The 24,426-nt window shown below is 49.2% G+C and overlaps 1 protein-coding gene across 2 annotated transcripts; it reads right to left on the bottom strand.

The window, feature by feature from the left end:
- Positions 1–2,285: 2,285 nt before the first annotated feature.
- On the bottom strand, positions 2,286–21,517 carry SMAP2 (small ArfGAP2). 2 transcript variants are annotated; one of them, XM_040587813.1, is made up of 11 exons: positions 21,340–21,452; positions 16,792–16,879; positions 7,881–8,014; positions 7,215–7,300; positions 6,273–6,351; positions 5,816–5,902; positions 5,275–5,356; positions 4,679–4,779; positions 4,396–4,561; positions 3,813–4,135; positions 2,286–3,424 (listed from the first exon to the last, which is right to left on the bottom strand). In XM_040587813.1, the coding sequence occupies exons 2-11, from the start codon at positions 16,829–16,831 to the stop codon at positions 3,299–3,301; spliced, it is 1,224 nt and encodes a 407-aa protein (XP_040443747.1). In that variant the 5' UTR covers positions 16,832–16,879; positions 21,340–21,452; the 3' UTR covers positions 2,286–3,298. The 2 variants fall into 2 exon arrangements, with proteins under 2 accessions (XP_040443747.1, XP_040443746.1); XM_040587812.1 differs by lacking the exon at positions 16,792–16,879 and having other exon boundaries at positions 21,340–21,517.
- Positions 21,518–24,426: the final 2,909 nt, after the last annotated feature.

Raw genomic sequence — 24,426 nt, 5'->3', positions numbered from 1 at the left:
TACCCAGCTGGCCAGGGATGCCTCGTGAACGTTAGCACTTTGAAGTTGGTGGCCTTGTTTTTTTTAAAAGGGCTTGATCTTTTCATGCAGTTAAACCTGATTAATCTTCCCCATCATGTTGTCCTACTCCCCACCTCAAAATTAAGCTATGAGCAAGCACCTGGACTGTTTAAGATATTATCCAGGACTTGAGAATCTGTCATTAATCTCAGAAGTTTATGCCTCAAATGTAAAAAAACATATACAACTTAGTAACAACACTTAGTAAAGTAGCAGCTCCAAGTTTTAACTGAAGTTTGTCCTTGAATTTGATTACAAACAGCACCAAGGGGAAAAAAAACCCAACAAAACTAAACCTACATAAGCACACAGAGAAAAGCACCAATGAATTTTTCAGCAGCACCTAAACGGAAGCATTTGTCCTATCAAAAAAAAAAATATCAGAATGTATACTCCCAAACAAGACACAGGAGGAATTTTAACTATACCTTACAAATCTTTAAACACAGCCTATACCTTTTAAATTGCATCAGCCCTCTAAAAATTATGAGGGAGCATAAAAGGGTCCAAGATATTTAAAGGCAAAAGGTGATGAGAGATGCACCCAGAACAACTCAGCCAGCCACTTTTAACCATAGACCTTCTCCAGACAGATGCTTCAGAAGGCTGAAACGAGTATCTTGACAGAGGTGCATCATACGAGAGCAATACAGCCAAGCAAGGACACAGAATTCTATGCTACTTCACATTTCCCACCCTGAAGTCCCCAACAAGTTGCATTGAAAAGAATTCCCTAAACCGAGAGGGTCCCATTAGATTGGGAAGTTGCCGGAACTCCACGAGTTAGTTGCTACTACAAGCCTAGCCTTCCATCTCTAATGAAAAAGGTAGTGGGTATCTCACCGTTTGAGTGGCACACGTCAACCTGACGCCTTTCTGTGTGCGCCCGTTACCTACGGGGAAAAGGAGAGTTAGGTGCAGAACTCGTGCAGGACCACCACGCTCACCCCGGGGAGCTCCACGCTCCTGGAAGCCAGGATGTAATTGCATTAGTGAACACGTTTGGCTGCCTCCACCAGCCCACACTTACGTTGTGATAAACTTTGCTTTGATGACAGATTCATAAGTTTAACAAACCCCACCTTAAAATCAAAGCGGCAGAGGGGTGAACTAGGGGGGTCCCTTAAGCCCCAGTTCCATGTTCAAGACAAGGGGATGGGCTTGTGATAGATACTTGAGAATGGTAATATTTAAAAAAAAAAGCAAATGGCAATTTTATACCTGTGTTATGTGATGTTTTATATGTGTGTGGTCTTTCTTAATGTAAAACTCTTGTATTTTTGTGGTTTATATGCAGCAGGACTGATGGCTGTGAGGGTGCACGCTATTTTGTAAAATATTCTTAGCCAGTTTTCCCAAGGAGGAAAAAACCTGAATTACTCACATTTTCATTGGCTTGTACCTGCATGTACAGTATTGGGGCAGCAAGTGAAGATGATTAAAGCCAGCTTAAAAACTTTTTCCTGTGCTTGAGTTGAGCTTCTCAACACACCCAGCCTAAAACCATGTGTAGCTTAAAAAAAAAAGCCAACCTTCCCCATGCCAAACACATATGCTGGGGAAGAGGGGAGGAGAATGAAACCCTCTTTTTTCTGAAAAGAGCAGGTTTGGACTTGAGGAAAGAAATACCATCATCAATATGCAAGTGGAGCACCATCCGAGCAAGGCTCACGCAAACAGCTGAGCCTTCTCCCCTGCAGCTGCACACAGCCACCCACCAGCCGAAGGAAAACCTCCGTGCCTGTCCCTTCGGTGACTCCTAACCGGCCCCCCCAAGCCTTTCCTGTTCTCACTGTTACCACTTTTTGTTAAAGCTTAACATTTACCTTTTTGGATCGGCCTCGGTCAGGTTTTGTTGGACACGAGTGTGAAGCTGCAGCCCTAATAACTGAAGTTAATAATTGAAGTCATCCCCGCAGCCCGAGCTGCAGGAATGCTGCGTTTACCCCCCCCCCCCCCTAAGCTGTGAGTCTCTCTTGTATATAAAAGTGTCAACTGACCTGATTCTGCCTCTGCTGAGCCTGGTTCTTTGCATGCTGGTAGTCCTTCGCTTTCAGGCAAACACTGTTCTCGCCTGACATTTGGGACGCAGCCCTGCTACAAAGCAGATGGAGTAGGTCTGATTTGGATGAAAGGCTCCAAAAAGGCACCTGAAGTGAACAACTTGCACCCGTGACAGTGTTTAACACAATCTGTTACGCTGTTTAAAAACAAGAGAAGTCAGCTGAGGTTTCACTGCAATATTTTATTTGGGAATTTACATATACACAGGATAAAGTAGACCACAGAAGTCTTGACTTCTTGCTCACGCCGATGAGTTTAAGCAGTTGTGTTCTACTGAAGATGTGAAAAGAAATCTGACCCACCCACTTCTTATGCCTAGAATTCAAATGTCAAAAGCTAGCCAGGAAGATGTACCAGGATTACACAGGAACAAAACAAAAAAACCATGAAAAAAGTATAAATTAGGATGCCATAGTCATTTTAAAATTGTAATAAAACTTGCAGTGGGCTCTCAGCCCCTTGATAAGTTAACTCTCAGTTAGATTGTTAAAAGTTAAATACATCAATACCACATATTAGACAGAAAAGCCACTCTGAAGTGCAAGTTTCACATTCCAAACACCTTGCCCCCACACTGTGCGAGAATCCTGCTTGCTCACGGGGGGAGGGAGAGGGGTCTTCAAAATGACTTTGGTTCCAATGAGGGTTGGCGAGCCAAGCACAGCGAGGCCTCAGCTCCGGAGAACTCCACTCAAGGGAGGAGGTAGCAAGGCTTGCTTGCCCCTGGGCTTGGGTTAAAATCCAGTTCCTCAGCACCAAACAAGGTTTTCACCCCTCTGCTAACCAAACCCCCTACTAATACTAGAGTTTAAGTGATTTTTAAACAGCCTGATGTCACAGGCGGTATTAAGTACGGCTTTCCCAACTCGCTCAGTCACACCTCTGCTAAGATACCCAGCAGGACACCAAGTGCTACCCAGAAGCATTAGTGGAGGTTTGTGCAAGGAGGGGGTCCACCCCAGAAGAGTGCATTGACTGTGCTAAATACAGGGGAGCTCACGTTCTGATGACTTGAGGTTTTCACCGTGTCTGACAGTGAAAAGGCAGAGATGGGTCTCGGGGATGGAAGGAGGTTCAGGCTGGGCAGCCAGCCAGAAAGAAAAAAGCCCTGAATGTCTCATGGAGCAGTTTTGAAGAACAGAACAGAAGGCAAAAATGGTCACAACGCAAGGGATCATTTCCACATCTGAGTGCTGAGGGACTGATTGCTTCCCTGGGCACCTCCTCCACCCATTGACTGTCCATATCCCATCACGCCGTTAGCTCCATAGAAGTTCATCCCAGCCATCTGCTGGGTCATCTGCAAAGGGGAGAGGAGGGAAGTCAAGGCTACGTCGAGGACACCACCAGCCCACAGCAGAGGCAAAACTCACAATCCCCACCACATCCCAGGCTTAAGCAGGTTCTTTAGAAGGGTTATCGTGAAGCCACTGGCTCTTCAGGTGCATGCCCAGCTGAGGCAGTTTTCACTTCAGCTAACGTTGCCCTGATTTTTGTTCTCCACCAAGCACCAAGACCTCTGACCAAGTCACCCCTTGGTGATCCTTCGGTTTGCCTGTGGCATCAGCAGAACCTCACCCAGCCCCAGGAGCCAGGCTGTGGAATCACCGAAATCTCCAGGTAACAAGGCTGGATTAGTCACATGTGCCTCCCCCCCCCCCTCGGGTCACCAGCAGATGACACCTCACCTGAGCGATGTTCCACTGAAGCTGCTGTGCTGGCTGCACACCATAGACTGGTTGGGGAACTGCTGCCATGCCAGCCACGTAGCCAGCCTGCTGCGCTGCCATCATCCCATTGGGGACGCCGATGACAGCAGCCTGCACGTTACCCACGTATCCAGCTGGTATGGCCATGGGAGTCACCATCCCGGCAGCTCCAGGCTGGGCCATCATTCCCACCGATGGTGCCATCATGCTTCCCATCATGCTGCTGGAGGGGGCTACTCCTGGAAAGCTAGGATACGCCGCTGCGGGATATGCCATCTGAGCTGGGGCCATGAACATGGCTCCTGGAAAAAGGCAGAGAAGCAATGAAGGCAAGAACCGCTACACTCATTGCCAGGGGCTGAAATGCCAACCTTTAACTCTGGGACTACCACAACATTCTCTTGGCCCTGAAACATCCAGACTAAGCTGTTGTTATGCGACTCACCAGTTCTCAAGAAGGACCACCTACATTCCCACTTCTCCGCTTGTCAGCTACCAGGACACCCCACCCACTCTGAATTAGTGCGCTGCCAGTCAGCAGCTCTATTCTGAGAGCTGTTACCTTGCGCAGGCAGCTGAGGTGTCTGAGAGCCGTACAAGGAGAGGATAGAGTCCTTAGAGAGTTGCTTCTTCCCCGCTTCCTCTCCTTTGCCTCCCGGCTCAGGGAAGAGGTTCAGGTTTTCGGGAACAGAACCAGCACTTCCAGATGTTGGCATAGAGCCAGTGACCTGAGACAGAGGCAGCACAAGTGCAACAGCTGCACTTAGCACTAGGGGAAGACACAGATCATCATCTCATTCCAGCATCTAACGAGGCTTTGTCGAGCACTGTTATCCCCTCCTTACCTTCCTGGAGTCGGAGTTTGATCCCACCGATGCAAAAAGATCAAGATCCTTCTCCAGGCTGCTAGGCCGGCCGTTTGTAACCGTGGTTGTCACAGGAGCATCTGGGAGAAACAAAGCCGCGATGGATGCTCACCCAGATGGCCTCAGGCTGAGGGGCAGCCTCCCTGCCAACATGCCACTCAACCCAGTGACCTGACCCCTAACCTACTGCAGCCACACACTGCCAGCTCTTTGCTCATCCTGCTGGTGCTGAGAAGGAACTGGCTGGGGACCAAGAAGCACACTGCACCACAACTGCCCTGTTAACCTCAGAGCAGCCGGGAGCCATGCTGTCTGGAGACCACCACAGCCGCTCCTGTAACGCTACAGGCGCAATCACTGCACCAGCATAAAGGAAAAGATAAGGAAAACTTTCTGCTGCAGTGTCAAGCACCATGCTCGAGTTGCACTGGAGTAATTAAGCAAAATGCTCTACGGCTCCTATCAGTTATTCTTCACCTGACATGGAAAATAAGTACTAAGAGCTCATCAAATTCACACGCTCAAAGATGGACAGGGTCAGGGTAACAGTGTGGTGAGGCTGAAAAGGCTCTTACCAAGTCCCAGCAAGTCCATTACTGGTTCGGTAGATTTAGGGGAGCTTTTTCTAGACTGCTGCGTTTCTTCTTTCTTTTGAGGCTAGGGAAAAACGAACATCAGAAGCCTTGTTCAAATTCTGATTTTGCTCTGCTACTTTAGAGGCTTTAATGGGATTAACCCTTAAAATTCTTTTTCCAGGGGCCATAAGTGCTTCCAAAGCAAACAACTGCAGAGTATTACACGGTTTTATTGTCCCATTATGTTGGAACCCACCATCAAGTTCAAGCATGCTCTAAACTAGCAAGAAAGTAACTGCTCAAGCTGGAAAGCTAAGCAGGGAGTAGCTGGATTCCAACCTGCTCAGAGCTGCACGGCAGAACACATCTGCTTAGTATCTGGTTGAGCAGAGGAAAACAAGCTACTACCATTAGTGTGACCGAATGCATCCACTGCTATGACCGAGGCCAGAAAAAATGCTTCCATATCAAGCTGGATTACCTCTGATCTGCTTGAGAGAAGTCTTTACAATTGATCCACGACCATGCCTTTTGGTCTTACCATTTTCACCTTCTCAAAGACGATAGGTTCCAGTTTTCTTTCTGATACTGGCTCATTACTCCTTTTCCATTTGTCATCTTTTTCCTTCTGTAAGGAAAAAACACCCCACTGACATGAGGGTCAAAACTCATGTCATTACATAAAGAGAAAGTTCATGTAGAGCTTTACATGATGCTGTTACTAATCTAAGAAAACCTCAAAGATACAGCTGAAGACCTCTGTTTGAAGACAGCCCTGCTTTGAGGAGTTGGACAAGACGGCCTTCAAAGGTTCCCTCCAATTTAAATTCTTTTGACAGAATGACTGAATGCAATCAGCTTCGGAGAAGAGCTTAGTCACTAATACAGGAAACATTTAAACTGTCTATTTTCATAGTGTCACCGCTTACTCATAAGGCAGACACACACTTGCATCTCAACATGTATTCAAGCTTCTGTAGAAGTGATTAGAAACAAACCCTAAATGCGTTGATGTCAATACTTCGGTCCATGTATTTCTTCTTTTCATATTTATCCCGAATGAAGCTCTCCACAGCTCTGCAAGCAGCTTGTTAAAGACAAATAATTCAAGAATAGAAGACTTACGTAGTAGTATTTGACATGTGGATACAAGGTACAGGCTGTAACTAAACTAATGACTGTTTAAAGAGCATTTCCAGCAGTAACTTTCTTAAAATAATTTAGTGTTGGATCCAACTACTTTAGCTACTCAGTTTTTGCCCTTGGGTTATTCCAAGCATGACAGTGCTATAAAAGGTATATTAAATCAGGGCTTAAATTCCTGGTGTATTTTCTTCACTGATTTATATTTACTTTAGCAATCACTTCAGAGCATACATATCATTAACACAAATCACAGCGGTTGGAGAAATGAATCCTGTGCATACAAAAGCACCTCAGCCACCAGCTCAAGACAAAAAAAAATAATGTCGGAGAGGTTCTCCGGTGTTTCTTTAGATTCATGTCACCACCCCCATTGCACCCAGCATCTAGAAACCCTCCTGAAAGGTAAAAGTTCCAGCTTAAATTTTCAGAAGTGTTACACCTTTTTAATCTGTCTCCACTGAGAATTTTAAATGCTCGGCACTTCTGAAAGTCAACCCTCCTATTCACCACGGACTCTACAGTGCATCTCACACAACAGTTTCAGGTTGTAACATTTGCACTGCCCTTCTCCACCCTTACAGCTCAGAAATGACCCTTTTAGCCCTCTTCTGCCTCACTCTGTAAGCAAGCAGCCTGCAAGTGAAGCAACGCTCAGAGGGTGCCTTGCTAGGAGCTCATTCTCACAGCTGATGCCCCAGCACATGAAGTTAAGCCTCCTGTGCAAGAGGAGCAGCTACAAAGCCACAAGATGAAAAGACTCCACATTTCCCCAGCAGCGGAGGAAGAAAGGATACTGATCTGTTTGAGGTCGCCTGAAGTTCTCTGGCAGGTAGGCTTCGTAAAGACGATTTGCTTTTCCATTTCCCATCTCTTGCATGCACTGCAATTCAAAAGAATCCTTGAGCTGTTTGTTTTACAGACATTAAAGCCCTTACACATACTAGCATGCCAGGTTACCAAGCAAGAGTCTGTGTTAACTAGAAGACATGTGTAGACTTTTGAAGTCTGTTCTGTACCTGAAAGCCACTCTTCAGGCCTTTGGTGCAAACCTTCTAGCTGGGAATCCTTGATGCAGTCGTCATGATCCCCCCCTCCCCTTACAATCAGCCAGTCCTAAGCACCACAGCATAATATATAGTCAAAGATAAGATGAACAGCACATCAGGAACCTGAAGTCACCCTGTAAGTCCAGGATTTGATTTCTGGAAACCTCATGGAGAGCAGGTGGGCAGCAGCTCCTGCTCCAGACAGTAGCAGCCACTGGCATTTTTACAGAAACTTGCCGAGCATTTGTCTTTACCCTGATGTTTGCAGAGCCTGAAACGATGACATTTTCCCTCCCGATCTAACCTAACTTGGCGTCATCTTCCTGCACCTTTGGCCTATTCAGACTTTGTTGACTTCCAAGTTTACCGAGCCCCGCTAACAGAACAACCCTGTTCACGTTTCGCTCACATTACCTGTATCTGTTCTTGTGTCCACTGGTCAAGATTGACGGACTTTACCCTGGATATGTGAACTCCTAGGTTCCTGTGGATCCCAGCACAACGAATGCAGATGAATACACCGATATTCCAGGATGCCCATCGCGGCCCTGCGAAGAAACACAAGTGTTTCACATCAAGTCAACCTGTAGTTGCCTTGAGCAACTGAGAAACTGTACCAAGTGAACTGGGACTGAGGCGTTTAGATTTTCATCCAGATTAGCCATTGGAATTAGACATCAGCAGGATGTTTAAGCATTGTCTCCCAATCATTAGACTTAAAGCTAGTATTTCATTGCCTCCCTCTTCCATTTTGAGAGCTCTATGCAAGACAAGTCTAAGAGGAGGAGGGAAGAATAGGCAAACACTCCAGACACTATAAACCCCCAATTTCACCTTGCTTAAACCCATGTAACAGCCATGTCAATATAAGCCCGTGTTCCTGCTTTAGCAATGGAGAATCTTCCTCAGATAACCTTACTGCAGTGGAATCTGTTCCAGAATATTCACTACTGCTCTAGGAAAAGCAGCATAAAATACTCAGCATTTGACATAGGGACCAGAAGAAGACATCAAGTCTTCTGCAGGAAGCTACAGCTGAGTAAGGAGAGCAGCAGAAAAACCCGGTACTTTGGCCACCAAAAACCTAGAGCCAGGGGCAGAACCCAGGTTGCAATCCTGGCCCAAGACCGATGGACAGTTCACTCCGCAGTTTCTACAGCTCAGCTCAGGTTCACAGCTTGCATGCGGCTTTCAGACAGGCAGGACAGCTCCGAGGTGTAGAAGGGAGATCATGCCAGGGTCAAAAAAACCAAACAATCCACAGGGGAAAGATTAACAAGCTTAGTTTTACTCACTGCAAACAGGTCTCTGAAGGAAACCCAGCAAATGCATTACCGAGGAGGTCCACAGGCACTGCCACCACGTGCAGCCCCCCTCCCAGCCAGGGCCAACAGACCCTGGCCATGGAAACCCTCAGTCCTGCTGAAGGAAAGCCAGCTTCGGAAGCAGTCCTCTGCAGTACAAGACAGGCAGGTTTTAAAACTAAATCATCCGTGGCAGCTTCCACCATGGGTTAGATATCCCTGTCCACGCTGGCCAGGCAGCCACTGCACAGCCACACCCTGAGTAAGGGACCCAAGAGCCTCCAGTAAACTAATTTTTTCTTTTTTTTCTAGCCCTTTTTCTAAGCGTTACAGGCATTGTGGCAGATGAAGAGTTATTCTGTCTTTTCTTGCCATAACTAAAATAGCAAGCCTCAAAGCTAATGAGGCTGAGGTGGGAGGGGGAAGAGGGGGAAAGTGTAATTTCAAAGCCCTAAAAAAGCAGCGCTGTATTTGACTCTCCTAGATATGCTAGATTGTTGTTAACAGTTTAACTCCTATTTACTGGGGAAGCCTAGAATATCCCGAGGGATTTGGTGCCGCTCATGCTATCAGTGGCTCATGGTCCCTTCCAGGGCAAAGGCATGGAACCTCTAACTTACCTCCAAGTACCTATTCCAGCTAACCCATGTTACGATATTTTTTTTTTTTAAAAAAAGAAAAAAGTCACCTGGCCTGCCATTGCATTCTGCTTTTTCACTTGAAGAGTGGCCTTGGAGAATGGTACTAATTCAATGAAACTGTTGAAATTCACTTCCCAGCTTAGGAACAGCTCTTGGTGAAGACCTTAACAGGAGCGTACTGCTGCCTATACCTTGGTTCCTTTACCATACCTATCAATATCTAGGGCTGAACGCAGCAAAGCGGGGGCCTGTACTTTCAGCAGCACCCGAGTACACCAGTGACAAAGTGAGACGTGGGGACAAAAGGCTTGTTCAGTGTTACGCCTGTAGCGCACCAAGGTTGAAGCCAGAAAACTCTGCTCCTTCATTTCATTTATTTGTGCCCTTCTCCCCGGGATGCACCCTGAAGGCTATAACGTGAGACTGCCAGCAGGATTAAGCATGAGATTCAAGGTTAGATGTAAACTCTAGATATATTTAGCCTTTATAGGACTAAAAGGATTAATAGTCAGCTAGATACTACATCAGGGCTATAGTAATCAGCTCACTGGTTTGTCACATGTGCTAGCTCAAGCCCCTGCAACCTCCTCCTACCCTGCGATGCCACATAAGAGAATGACTCAGTGGTACAGGCTGTTATAGCCACGCTGCTTTAGTGTTCCTTTATTTGTGATGCAGGATCTGAAATAGCAAGGGCTGAGTGCAGGACTAACAGCTGACCACTGCTGCAACTCTTAGATCCCAGCTCTGGGCGATTCCAATACTGAAGCAGCTTCGTTATGCCTGTGAATATTTTAAAAAAAAAAATAATACGTAGGCTTTCAAAAATCCTCCTAGCAGCTAGCATTTGGTTTAGAGATAACACTGTTACACAACCAAGGGTAGTTCTCTCCACTGACCCTTATTCCAGCCAGGGTTTGGGTGTCCTTGCCATGTTCAGGTCTGCAGCCTCGAGGAAACGCCAGAGGTCTGGGGACATGGGGTTGTTTTTGCGAGAAGTTTGGGGATGGGGGGTCGTTTTTGTTTGGAGCCAGGGAGAAGACCGATGGCAGAATTTCAGCAGTCTGTTCTCCGACACAGTGGTGACTCTAGAGCCACTCAAGAGCAATACTTGGGATGGTTCTCCAAAATATTGCCCAAAGCTCCGCAGCTCTGCAAGGCATATGATTTTGAATTCCAGATCCAAGCACTCCATACTTTTGGATATAACTGGCAATTCTTTTAGCCTAGTTACACAGCCTTGTATTCTATCCACACTGTGATAAAAAGAGGAACAAGATACAGCTACACCCCTCGAGAGTGAAAAGCTGCTTTAAGATAAGCAGCTGCACAAGAGAACCACTTGCCTCAACAGCAGCGAGAGTTTGACACAGCAAGATGCAACACAACAGGGAAGAGCTGCTGCTCGAATAATCAGTGCTGAGCAGCACGGCAGCCTGTCGGCAGCGGTGCGAGGCAATCCGCTTTGCCTCCCTGAATCAAACTCCAAATAACATCATGCTTGTTAAAATTATCATTCGGTGCCTTGGGCGGTGAGGAACACTACAAGCGTTTCTTTCGCTGAAAGCAAGGGTATCCCAAGCAAGACAGCCTGGCCTGAGCGGGCTGCCAGCAAGGAAGCAGCAGGACAAAGCTCAGATGTCCTGGTTAGGTTGGACATAACATGCAGAAGCACCAGCCCAAGCACATTCTGTTTTGACCTTCAGCTTTGCTAGTATCCAATGCACCCAACTCTTAAGATAAAACGGCATTTTTATGATTTTATTTATGATGAAGGACTTCGTTTTGTGGGCAAGGGGGGGATGGGTTATCACTTAAATGTACACAAGCCTCCCACTTCCCTCTTTTGAGGGCACGACGAAGCAGCTCTCGCTAGAAATCACAGGAGGAAGTGCCCAGTGAAGCTCTGGCTGGGGAGAACTTCATAGAGTCGCTTCCCCCACAGTTTCACATGCTATTTTCAAGGTGACTGACTTGCAGAAAGACCCAGGTGGTATTTACAGATGAGAGTTCGGTCACATGTTGCAGCATTTAACTTCCCCAAAACTAAGCCAAGCTGAAGACTGTATACAGAAACTACAGTGACTGAGTGATGACAGAAGGGGCAAAACACCTTTGCAGAAGTTAAGGGTGACATTTTCCAGAGAAAAATGTTTTTATGTGGGTAAGTTGCTTTAAAGAACACCACAGCGGTGCTTATCAGCATTGCTAGGGCTGCAGCGGAGCACTATCTTCCCCTGCAGCCTCTGTGCACACCCTGACACCACAAACTGCTCCCAGGAGGGCACGCCATGCCACAGGGACCACAGTACCCTCTGGCTTCACCTAATCATGGAGACGCACATGCAAAAGATTTTAGGACAAGGCTAACAGAAGCATTTTGCTTGTTAACCCGCTAGAAAGTGGCATAAAAGAAAGTGGTCCTCGCATGAATGCTCTTGCTAATGTTCTAAAAGCCACCAGACTGCTATAGAGTTTAAGGGCTAAATGAAAACTCGCTTCCCATATGCAAAACTGGGGGTTTGCTGCAATGACAGCCAGTATCAGACGTGCAAGCCTAATGCTGCAGTCACTTTGGTTTCAGTATTTTGGCTAATTTTAAACTTCCGCAGTAAGTTACATGGCACTAACCTCAGCTGGGCATAGCTTGTTCTGATCTGATTAAGCATCTCATGCCCCTGTACATCACCTCATATGTGCCCAAATCCTTTCTGGGGAATGCCAGCCATCTGCAGGTGACCGTGAGATTAAAGAAAACACCAGTTTTGAGTAAGAATCAAAACAGATTTGAAAGCCCAGCTATACACTTGGTTCTGGCACAATATTAAGGCTAGATGAGACCACCCTGGGATATATTCCTAGCCTGGCAGCGGTTGCAGGAAGATCATGAGCTTAAAAGCATCTATTGCTCAGTCAGTTTTCATTTCAGAAAGCTGCATTGAATATTTGAGCGTATTCCCAAGTGAGGATGCGCCACCATCCAGCAGAGACTAGAAAGCTATGTGCGAAAAAAACGAGCTGCCTGGGCAGTGCTTCCATGAGACAGTTTCACAGCCTGTTTTATATCCCAGCCTGTCAAAATAAACACTGCATACCAAGCTGGTCATAGCAGCTTCAGCTAGCATCTAAGCCAGAATCATTAATGCCTGCAAGGACTGCCTGAATGATCTGCCCTTACTGGAGAGGCTCCCAATTCCCTTCGCAACCCCAGCACAGCCTGGCTGTTCCCCTTCACATCATGTCTTCAGTCACTCTGCTGAAAGTTCACACCCTCGGCATTTTTAATCAAGGAATCCCAAGGGGATTCACTCCTCACCCTTTATTCAGGCATTAAAATTTTGTCTCAAGCTACTCACACGAGTTTCTTTGGTAATAACCCTCCAAAAGGCATTTAAAAATAAAACAGAAGTTGGCTGCAAAGCCAGTGCTCTTTTGAGAAGGGGGGGGTTCAGGAAAAAATAGATGCTTTCATAGGCAGGAAGGAGAGAGCATCGCTATTCAAAGCCTAATGAAATATTCTTAGTGCAAACAATCGTTTGCCTCGCAGGCTCCCTGCCTGCAAGCACTCCAGCAAAAGCCCAGCTGTAAGAGGGAAATGTGCCTGCTCAGCCCATTGATCCCCCCTAACACTGCTCCATGTGTGGGACTACGGCACCGCACAGCCACCCCCTCAGCACTCACAGGGGAAGGGGATGTGGGAAATCCTCCCTGGAGCCAGATAATCGCTGCGAGATGACACGCACATCCTCTCGTACAAGCCTTCACCAGTACTTGGAAATTTCTCATCCAGTCAAAGTTGAAAAGCCCTAATTTTTTCCAGAGCCAAATGAAGAAATAGTCAAGTATCCAAGAGCTTCCTTTGACTTGCGGCTTCCTTATTCTGGAAAGAGATTGCTTAATGACTTACTGAAATTCATTCCACTCGTAGAAAAGCTATGACAAAGGCTGTCTTACAAAAGAACTTCCTCTGCTCTTTACTGCAGAGATGTGCTCTACAGTCAAGCATTCAGAACAGCTTGGGGAAACGAGGCAAACTCTGCTAGTAAGTAAAAAGCACAGTTAAACTCAGCATCAAGATCTCTAAATTATGCTGTTTACTCACTAACACAGGCTAGTTAGTATGGCCTGAGCAGGGCCATACTGACGCAGGGCTCACGGACCTACCACTGAGATCTGTGAAGTGCTAACACCCGCTGTACCCCCAGATTTAGTACCAGGCTAAGCTATTTGATTAGTTTTCAGGAAGCCATTGGAACAGCTGCTAAAGCCAAAAAGCTCTACAAGGGAGTCTGATAAGGATATATACCTAGTCAAGTAGTTCAGCGGTTCAAAAATTCAACTTCATTCCGCTCCAAAAGACGCAAGGGCTGCTTTCAGAATTTCTTTGCCTTCCCCTTCCCCCCCCACAGTAAAAGACTGCTGCATTAATTATAGGTTTTAACCACTCTTAGCAAGAAAAAGGAAGAGCCAGAGGCATCTATGGGGGTTGAGAATATAGACTCCAACAACAGCTTGGAGCTTTGCCTTAAAAAAATCTTCTTGGCTGCATTAGTAGCAACCAGTATATCCTCCCCAAACCATAATATTTGCTACAGGTACCTTACTGGCCAAGTCAGACCAAGCTTACTGATGCTGGCTCCATTTCCTCTCAGGAACAGGCTTTGAATCTTCTACAGTTTACCAGAAACGCGTAGCACTGAGTGTCTCGTGGCCTCAAAGGAAGCTACGCAGCAGCATTTGATCTAACTTTGAGTAGCAGTAAGCTCACAGAAGAATTGCAGCCTTCAGTGCACCTCTTATCACTGCTACCATCTTGTTCTTTGAAGCAGCACTGTGATTGTACAAACGCAGATGGAGCAAGGTGGAGGAAATTAAAATAGATGCTGCAAACAGCAAGGTGGATCCTTCCTGCTGTTTAAGAAAGTGATGCTTATTACTTCAGCAAATAAACTGTGAAAGTGACAATTTCAAGGAGATGCTATAGTGACAATCCATGCAAGAGGGCTCGTTAACATTACCAACACCGATGGCAACACAGTCTAGAGAGATAAAAAAATCAGTCAGGTTTCACAATCCATGTATTCCCTGTGGTCACTAGGTTTTGACCAAAATTACACACTAGTCAGTCCTGGAAGTTACTAGGGGAAAGGCAGCAGATTTCAAGGAGGCCTGAAATTCCATGAAATGCAAAAAATTTTGGTAGTTTGTAAACACCATCCTCATGCCCAAATGCACATGTAAACAGAGCAGCAGGATGGAAACTCACACTAGCACTACTATTTTACACCATCAAAATTCAACTTAGAGTTTCCCTGCCATCAAATCCCTTATGTCTTCAATTCTTCACCATGTGTTAAAAGCATTTAGACTCTGTCTGCCAGTCTCATTTGAGTTGTGGAGATACGCAGAAGTCACTAAATCCTTAAAACAGCTCCTAACAGAGGAAGGAGTCTCAGCTCCTGGGCCACTTTTTTGCCTGACTGATCATCTCTTCAATCTAGAGCTAGACGTAAACTGGTTTCCACTATCAGTTACCAAAAATGACTTGACATTCATAAGGGTGTAACCTGGCCAGGAAGGACTGGCATGTTTTGCCAAAAATAGAGGTAAGCAGTTTAACAAGGCATTGTAGGTCTAACCGTAGCACAGGTAAATCCAGCTTCGCAGTCAGATGAAGCTTTGCTCTTAAGACAGTTTCTCTTAAAAGCTCAAACTTTGTCCTAGATTTCCGAGGACACATGAAGTAATCACTATTCTGGATCAACTGAAGGAGACCAAAGCTATTCTTGATTCTCTAGTTGGCTTTGATAACCTACTTGCATTTTGAAAGATGAATTACCTTTAAACTGCAGAGGCATTTTCTGAAGAGGCTGGCACACGAGCTCCTGAACATGTTTGATACCTTATGTAATTCCTCTGGCAGTTACTATAGGAACAAACTTTTACTAAAAGTTGCAGCTATGCTCCGAGAATCACATGGCATCTCTGGACCCTTAATTTACACCCTCTGCTATACAGCCACTGGCCACACAGGCTCTCCATTCCACAGGTGGGTCAACCGAGCTGGTACAGAAGAACAACGCTATTAAAGCTGACACGGTTTGCCGAGATGCCTCCCGCTCAGAGGATTATCTTTGTTACCTATTTCTGGCAGATGTAGAGACACGCATCCATGTTATATGACTCAGAGCTCTGCCTCTCTTTCCTTAAAGGGTATCTTCCTACAACTCTCCCAAGCACAAACCACTTCCAGAATAAGTCCCCCACTGGAAAGGCTGATGCTTTTTCTGCTCCACTCCCCGCCCTTGCTTTGTGGCTTGAGTGGGAACCTACAACTTACTTCAGGCAGGTATAGGTAGGGTCAGGCTCACAGCTAGACAGAGCTGCGCTCCCCCCTGCCAGAGCCCTGGACCACAGCAGCACTGCTCAGGCTTCTCAGATGAAGGTCACTAAGGGATGAGCCAGTCTCACAGACAAAGCTAGTTTCTGAACATTTACACCCACCTGAAATTAATACTGCTTTATGCACAAGATAGTCCTTTCAGACCTGATAGAAGAGTAGAACAGTTCGAAAGCAGAAGAAAAAATGCAGCGCTCATTAAGATAACGGCAGAATATTGTGACTGCGGCTAAGAATTAAAACAAGTACACAAGCACATATGCACCCCCTCTGGCAAGCTTCCATTACATAAGCCTGAGCTTTCTCCTAATACAGGATTTTCTAAGGCAAGCTGAGAAGCTTTGGTCCCACCACTTTGGTTTTTGAAGCCCACTGCAGGCAAACTATGCATCACTACCCACTGCTCTGTTTTCCCATAACGAGCATTTCTTCATCACATGCAGTTGTTCTAGGCAGCTATTTAAAAAGTTAAGTCTTGAAATTGCTTTTGCTGAAGAGGAAACTCAGCTGCAATTCAATAGTCTGCTGATGGAAGAGTTGAGTCAACAGATTTTTGTTGAATGTTAACAACATGTTTTATATTAATACTCATTTGGCTGGACTAAACCAAATTTAATAAGCCAACTCTCCCATTCCACTGGAAATCATCCCTCCTTAACTGCACCTACCCCAGCCCCAGGATTTTCAACCTGCTCCTTCTGCTCCCCATCCAATATTTAACCACCTCTTTACAGTTTGGGTTTGTTTTGTTTTTTTTTTTCTCTCCAAAGTTCTACCCTGTTTCAGAAAAGACTGCCTGAAGAATCAGATCTGGCTTGGTGCTGTGTTTAGCAACAAAGGGTTTCCCATCTAACCACTGAAGTTAGAAGAAGGGGTTGATTTCAGCACGGAACCCACAGTTCTCACAAGACACAAGGATGAAGGGAAGAGTCAGACAAACCAGGAGGAGCACAGGGCAACCTTAACTGATGGACAGATACCGCGGTCCTCGCTGGTGCTCCCTGTGGAGGAACCTGCCATTCCGACGTCAACGGAACTGGATCCAAGGAGCCTGTTGGATAGATAGGACTGGAAGAGCAGAGGGGAAGAGTTTGGGAGAAGGAGAGAATCAAATAGAATTAGCTGTATCTCACACAAGTTCAGCACAGAGCTTTAGAGTCAGAAACGCAGAGAAGAATCCAGTTAACATAAGTGTTACTCAACACAAGACATTTCCCATCTCCTGGAAGGTACCCGAATGCTTAGGTCAAGTCCGACTTGCATCAATTACACCACACCCCTCCAGCTACGTTGCAATTTCAGCCTCCAGACTCGATTCTGATGTTCAGCAGTGAATCTTCTGATGGACACTCAGTACAGTCAGACTGCCTGACAGTCATGCTACCTCACACACGAAACCACAACCGCCCTCAGAAAGCCCTTCGCCATGCACTGGTAGAAGAGGTCCCCCTCATCAACAGCTTCTCTTTTAAGGTGTTTTGTTCAAGCAATTTGTACAGCAAAGGCTGTCAAAAAGAGGATTATGCTAATTACCTCTCCAGCTGTTAGCTGACAGCCATGCTACCACCTTAGCCATGCTGGGCAGTCCCAAGGGGAGAGCTGCATCACTGCACGTGGTGCTAGGACTCCATGCTGGATCACCGCTTTTGATCATTAATAATAATATTGTGACAGTATTCAGAGCTGCATGTGAAACCCACTGAGACAAGAAACCATTGGCTGTGCTTGCAAGGGGAAAATCTGCTGTTCTGTTTGTGCCCAACATGGGTAGATTATGTCCTAAAGGCTGCCACTGAGCTCCCGAGTCCCATTTTGACCATGTAATGAAGACCCCCCTCAGACACACAGGTTTTCACCCCTAAGCTCCACTGCAGCAGCCTAGCCACACTCTGCTTCAGCACAGGATGTACTTCTTGGTACATGTCCAGCCGCTTTTGATCAGATCACCCCACTTACCCACACTTTGAACAGAAACTGCAACACAAAGAGGAAGAAGCAGGGGAGAGATCTCACCCAGCTTCCTCCAAAACAAAAGCCTCTAACCACTGCAGCGTTTATTGCTGCAGAAGCAAAAACCACCCCGAGCTTTCTTTCCCAGTTTCCACGTCCTTTTTTCCCCCTCCTCCAGCAGCTCAGACCCAGGACATTAACAGCTGTCCAGGGAGGCCATCAGGCTCATGCTTCTGCAGCTCTTTCAGGCTCCTCTGTGTAGCTCTTCCAGAAAAGTTACGCACAGAAAGCACGTGAAGCCACCAGTGTCTCCAACAGCCTGTCAGAAGAAACACCTTGGGAAGAATGATGTGCCCCACAGAAGCTACTTGAATCCCAGATATATGAGGGAAGGAAAATATATTGGAGAAACCTATTCTTCCTCCCTTATCACACTTAAAGGCACGAGCTGGATTAGGAATCACTTGTACACACTGCCTGATGGAATGCAAATAATAACACGAACACAGAAGGCCACCTTCTCCGTAAGCAATCACTTTGAGGGCAGAAGAAATGGAAGATACCCAACTGTTCACCAGCATGGCATAATAAACAAGAGCACATTCACTATACTGGTCCCAGAATGCTGAGTCCAACCAGCAGCCAACAGCAGAGAGCTGATGTTCCTGAAAAGCAGACTTTTCCCCCAACACTGAGAATTCCTGTAGAGCATGAAATCAAGCAGGTACACACTAGCGCTGCGGCTCACACTAACAGGTACGGTAATCTCGTTTAGTTCTGTATATAGAAGTGGAAAAAAATACAGTAATGAAACCCAGCAAGTAGTTAGGTCATTGGGAACAGGCACAATGGAAGTGTGGGTGGCATCTGAACAGCCTCTGCCTATGTGTCATGCTTTGAAACGCTCAGATCAAGTGGCAAACCACTACAGAATTCAGTCACTTCAACATAAACCCAGATGGTCAAAGGGCAGCGTTTTAGTGTAACGCTGTCTCAATAGGTGCTGTATGAGCTGCCAGGTTCTTACTCCGCCTTCAACTTTGCTGAAACTCACGCAAAAACCCTTAGGATACTGAATGTGAGCTGACAAAGGAGGGAGCTGGCATAAGAAATAAAGACCTGCCACTACCAGCTAACCCCCCCAGCATCATTTGCTAGCAGCAACCAGATTTCAGCCGTGACCTTGGCAAACTACTACTCACAGGACTTTACACGAGCACATTCTTTGTGCGTCTCAACTAGCATAGCCAGACTTGCAATCGGTTAAAACAGAGCGACAATCAGCTGTACAGAAAAGCAGCTATCCTCCCAGGCAGTGCTAGAAACACTGAGGGAAGCCACCTGGAGCTAGCAAATACCACGTGGCCTCTCATTAGCACAGACTTGCAGAGTTTTTAGTTATTAAGAAGCCATATATCAAATAAAATGTGCTCTTTACTCTGCGCAAGTACACCTGGGGCTCATTTCCATAAGCAAAGCTGCAGTTACAGCAGCGGTTAAGAACACCAGGCCCTTCCTGCCATTGCAAACCAGTTCCAGTGCCTTGCTGGGAGCACACCACGTCAAGCCACAGTAACCAAAACACAGCCCAGTATCACGCTTTGACTGGCACCAACTATCAGTCAGATCCCGGGCTGGAGAGCTTATCTCATACAACCTCCCGTGGCCACAAACTCTGTACATTGCCCTCAAGAATGAGATTTCACATCTCCACGAACCTCATTAGTATAATGGATAATTATTTTGTCAGATAACTCAGTGCAACAGAAGCCTACACTTCATGACTGAAGGAATCTATCTTCCCAGACACAAGCAGCTTCCAGCTTTTGTGGGAATGCTGAACTGCACACTTCGATTTTTTTTTTTATGTAGTATTAACCAGAATACCACATTTCCAGGAGGTACTGTGAACGGGAGAAGCCACATAATCACATCAAAACAAGTAACCTGGAACTGTGAGGAGAATTTGTTTCCACATTTTGTACATTACTGTCTCGTGCCCCAAAAGACAAGATAAGACAGCTATTTTTGCCCTTGGTGCTGGCATTGGGCACCAAGAGATAAGGGATTTGCAAAGCAAGAGGCACTTTCTGCTCTCTGCCAACATCACAATGTTCAATCTACATGGTCAACCAAAGCAAGTTGTGAACCATGCCTCAAAACACACCATCTCCAAGACAGGTTGTTACAATAAGGCGACTACGTTTTGGGGTTTTTTAGGGCAGAGCTGAAAGCAAATCTTAATAGCACCCTTTTTAATGTTGTTCAGCAGTGCTCTCTGCAGTTTTTAGAGGTCGTACTGAGGTGACCAAGACTCCCACTTACAATCGGGCACAGAAAGACAGCCCTTGCTCTGAGGTCATTTAATGCAGCTATTGGGAAACAAGCCTCAAGTTCAGATCTCTCCAAATCATAACTGCACATTAAAATAGGATTTTAGGTAGGCATGGGCCTAACCTCAACTCTTGTGCTACAGGAAAGCAAAGCATTTCACAGTAGGAAACTACAGAAATGTATCTGCATCACCCTGGAACAAGTAACAGTTGTTTTGTTAAATTGTTTTGTCTGCTGGAATGCAAACATTTACACCCGACTTCCTCTCTACCCCTCTCCCACTCCTTTCTAAGAGAGGTAAGGATCACAACATGCCTTGAAATCAACACGAAGTAGAAAAGGAAGCACAGGACAAGGACCCGAAATCCTTTCAGTGGCGCGTGCTCCAGTTCCTTTCTTCTCCTTACACACTGCACCTTCTAATACTGCTCCTACCTGATCCTTTAACCGTGATCTGCTGCCCACATTGCAGCTCTAAATTACAGGATATTACTCCTCCGGCAGGAATGCCCTCCAATATTACGCAACACCAGCTTTCCAGGTTTCTCTTAACACAAGACTCCTGCAGAAGAGCGGTCCCCAGATGCGATTCTGTGTTTTCATACCGACATCCCAGCACAGGCAGAGATGTGACGGATGAGTTGCCAGCAGCAAATCCCGGGCAGTTCCCACTCACTGGCTGAGGGATAGGCACAGCCGAGCTGCAGGAGCGGGGTCTGAGGCACCCGGAGAGGTTTCTCTGGCAGGAGCACTGCCCAGCCTGCTGCAGCACTGCTGCTGCGACTAACAGCGAATTAAATAAAGGCAAATCTGGGCGGTTTTTTATTTATTTACGTATTTTCGGCCAAATACCAAGCGCCTGCTCCAGCAGCGGGGAAACATCTACCCTGGAAGCACCCGGCCCCGCCGCAGCAGCCCTCGACAGCACGGCCGAAGCCTTCTCTGCCCCCTCACGGGGGAGGCCAGAGCGCGGAGCAGTTGCCCCCCAGGGCCCAGCCAGGCCTGCCCTCCCGGAGCGGGCGCCCTCCCCTCCCGCCGCAGCAGCGGCTCCCCCGGGAGGGGGGACACCGGAGGACGCCGAAAGCTCCTCGCCCCGGCGGCAAGAGGTAAGAAGGGGGGGGGAGGGGGGCAGCGCCCCGCCACAGGCCGGCACGGGGGGAGACACAACCGCGCCGGCCCCACCGGCCCCACCAGGCCCCGCCGCCCCCCTCAGCCAGCGCGGCCCGCGGGGAGGCCGCCAGTACCTTTGGCCTGGCAGTCGGCGCAGTACTTGTTCTCCTCCTCCACCAACAGGCTGGCCAGTACCGCCTGGTACCGGTCCACGTCGCGCACCGACTTGCCCGTCATGGCGCGGCCGGCGCAGCCCGCCCGCGGGTCACGGCGCCGCCGTCCCGGGCACCCGCCGCTTCCTGCTTCCGGCCGGCGGCGGAGGCGGGGCAATGGGGGGGATGAGCCAATAGGCTGCAGCGCACGCGCTTTAACGCCTTCCCCCCGCCGCTCCCCCTCGCCGTTGATTCGCTTAGAAGCCTCAGCGCCCGCGGGAACCAATCGGAGGACGCGGGGCGGTGGCAGGGGAGGCATGAATGGGCATGGTCACGTGACGAGCACGGTTGGGGCGGAGCCGGGGCGGGGCGGGGGGCGGGGCGGGGCGGGGCGGGGCGGGGCGGGGGCTGAGCGGTGCAGGGGTGCGAGGGGGGCTTGGGGTGCGGGGAGGGGTTTGGGGTGCTGCGGGATTTGGAGGGCTGGCTAGGGGGTTGGGGCGTATTTGGGGGTGCTAGGTGGGGGTGCTGGATACTAGGGGGTGGGCGTGCTGGGGGGTTTGGAGGGCTGGCTGGGGGAGCAGGGGGGCTTTGGGGTACTGGGTGGGGGTTTGGGGTGCTGGGGTTTGGAGGGGTGGCTGGGAGAGTTGGGGGGGGGCTTTGGGGGTGCTGGGTACTGGAGGGGTGGGGTGCGGCGTAGGGGTGCGGGGTGGGGGTGCTGGGCGAGGGTTTGGGGTGCTGGGAGGTTTGGAAGACTGGCTGGGGAGTTGGGCTTTGGGGATGCTGGGAGGATGCTGGGTACTGGGGGGGTGGGGGTGCTGGGTGAGGGTTCAGGGTGCTGGAGCATTTGGAGGAGTGGCTGGGGGAGTTGGGGTGTTTTGGGGGTGCTGGGTGGGGGTGCTGGGGGACTTGGTGGGACTAGCTGGGAGATTTGGGGGGCTGGATGGTGGTTTGGGGTACTAGGGGATTTGGGGGGGCTAGCTGGGAGTGCTGGGATGCTGGCTGGGAGTTTGGGAGTTCTTCTGAAGGCTTGGGGGACTGGGGGCATGGAGGTGCTGGGTGGGGGTGCAGGGGTGGCGGGTGGGGTGTTCAGGGTGCTTGGGGGTTTGAGGGTGCTGGTGGGGGTATGGGGTGCTGGCGGGGGGGTTTGGGGGGACTGCTGGTGGATCGGGGGTCTGGAGGTGCTGGCTGGGTGTCCAGGGGTGCTGGCTGGGGCAGGTTGGGGGGATAGGGGATTTAGGGGTGCTGGGTGGAGATACAGAGGTGCTGGATGGGGGTATGAGGTGACGGCTGGGGGACTTGGGGGGGCTGCTGGGGGACTGGGGGTCTGGAGGTGCTGGCTGGGGGTGCAGGGGTGCTGGCTGGGGGAGTTAGGGATGCTGGATGAGAGCCTTGGGTGCGCTGCTGGGGGCTTCGGGGGACTAGGGGGCCTGGAAGTGCTGGCTGTGTGTCTGGGGGGACTGTGTGGGGGTTCATGTTGCTGGGGTGTTTTGGGGTGCTGGCTGGCTGGTGGCTTGGGGTGCTGGCTTCAGGATGGAGGGGGGCTGTGGGGTGCAGGGGGTTTGGGGGGGCTGCGCAGCGGGTGCTCCCTGGAGGAGGCAGAGGGGGACGTCCCTGCTCTGCACCTTCATCAGGACCCAGGCCAGGCTCAGCCCCACACCTTGGCCCCACAGCGGCACAGGGGCTGCCCCACAGCTCTGCGCCCACCGCCCACCACCAGGCCACCAGGGCTCCCATCCTCCCGGGAGGGGGACCCTGGGGGCAGCGGGGCAGACCCTGCAGCTCGGGGAGGGGGGGACAGTACTGGCCAAGGGCAAATGTTCCAGTTGGATCCCACGGTAAAATTAGTGGGGGAGAAAAAAGACGGAGGTGACAAGCCAAACCCTGGTGCTGCCGTGCTGGGGTGCTGGGGGTAGAATTTGAGCAACGGCGACGCATGAAAAGCTGCAATCAAATGAGCAATGGCATCAAAAGGAGGAAAAAAAAATAAATGTCACTGTGTAGTAATCTAAGCAGCACTCAAAATTACATAATTCCTCCAAAAAGTGACACTCGTGTCCCAGAAAGGTGCTGGGCTCGGTGGCAGCGCTGTGATGCGCCCGCCTCGGGCACCAGTAGAAACACCCCAGCAGCTCCAAGGAGGTCTCAGATTCCTAAATTTGAGGAATCCAAATTTAGATGCTCTGAAAAGAAGGTGCATTCAGCCTCGAGCCAAAAGGATTTTTGTCTCGTAACAGCAGGTTTTGGTGTAAGTGCAGCTCAGAAGGGCTTCTGCCACCTCTCGGAGGCGTGGGGAGGGCAGGAGCCCCCCGGCCTTCCCTGTGCCCACCTGGCACGTGGGAGGAAGAACTGGAGAGAGGGTACTAGCCCAGAGCAGTGCATCATTAGCCCCTACTGGTCCATGTGCTGGGATGGCCCCGTGCCCACTGGAGGGGGCGCAGACCACTGTTCTGCCACCCCTGACCTGCACTGGGGTACAGGTGGCAGCCTGCTGGCTCCTGGGGGCCACTGCCCCCCCCTCCCCCCCCCCCAATACCAATGAATCAGACTTCAGCGTCTCATCATGGAGCCTTCAAGCCCTCCGTGAGGAGGAGGAAGAAATCGCCAAGATGAATCATCCCCACCATCCCCGGGAGTGGGAGTTGGGGGGCGGCGAGCTGGGGGGGCAGCTGCCAGCAAAGGCTGAGCCAGGTGGGGGGAGCTGGGCATGGGGGATGGTGAGAGGCCCCATGGACGGGGGCCTCATGCCCTGCCAGGGCTGTGGGGAGCAGCCGGGTGACCCCCTGGTGTAGCCCCCTGTGCCACGCTGGGGCCATGGGGCCATTTCTCAGGGGTGCCCCAGCACCCACAGTGGGGCAGCTGCCCTGCCTGGGGCTGCGTGGGGGCTCACAGGGCAGAGATTGGGTCAGACACGTCAGAACTGCCCCCCCTGGACCCTCCCCGGGGTGGCAGGAACCAGCTCCCAGTGCCCACCCCATCACAGGGTGTGGGGGCAACCGCAGCCCCAGCCCCGGGCAGCACGATGCCCCGTGGCGCTGGTGTGGGCATCACGATGGGGACATCCCAGGGGAC

Source organism: Falco naumanni, chromosome 3 (assembly GCF_017639655.2).
Source record: "Falco naumanni isolate bFalNau1 chromosome 3, bFalNau1.pat, whole genome shotgun sequence".
Lineage (NCBI taxonomy): Eukaryota > Metazoa > Chordata > Aves > Falconiformes > Falconidae > Falco > Falco naumanni.
Note: the sequence above shows the minus strand (reverse complement) of the source record. Positions and strands in the feature narration are given on the sequence as shown.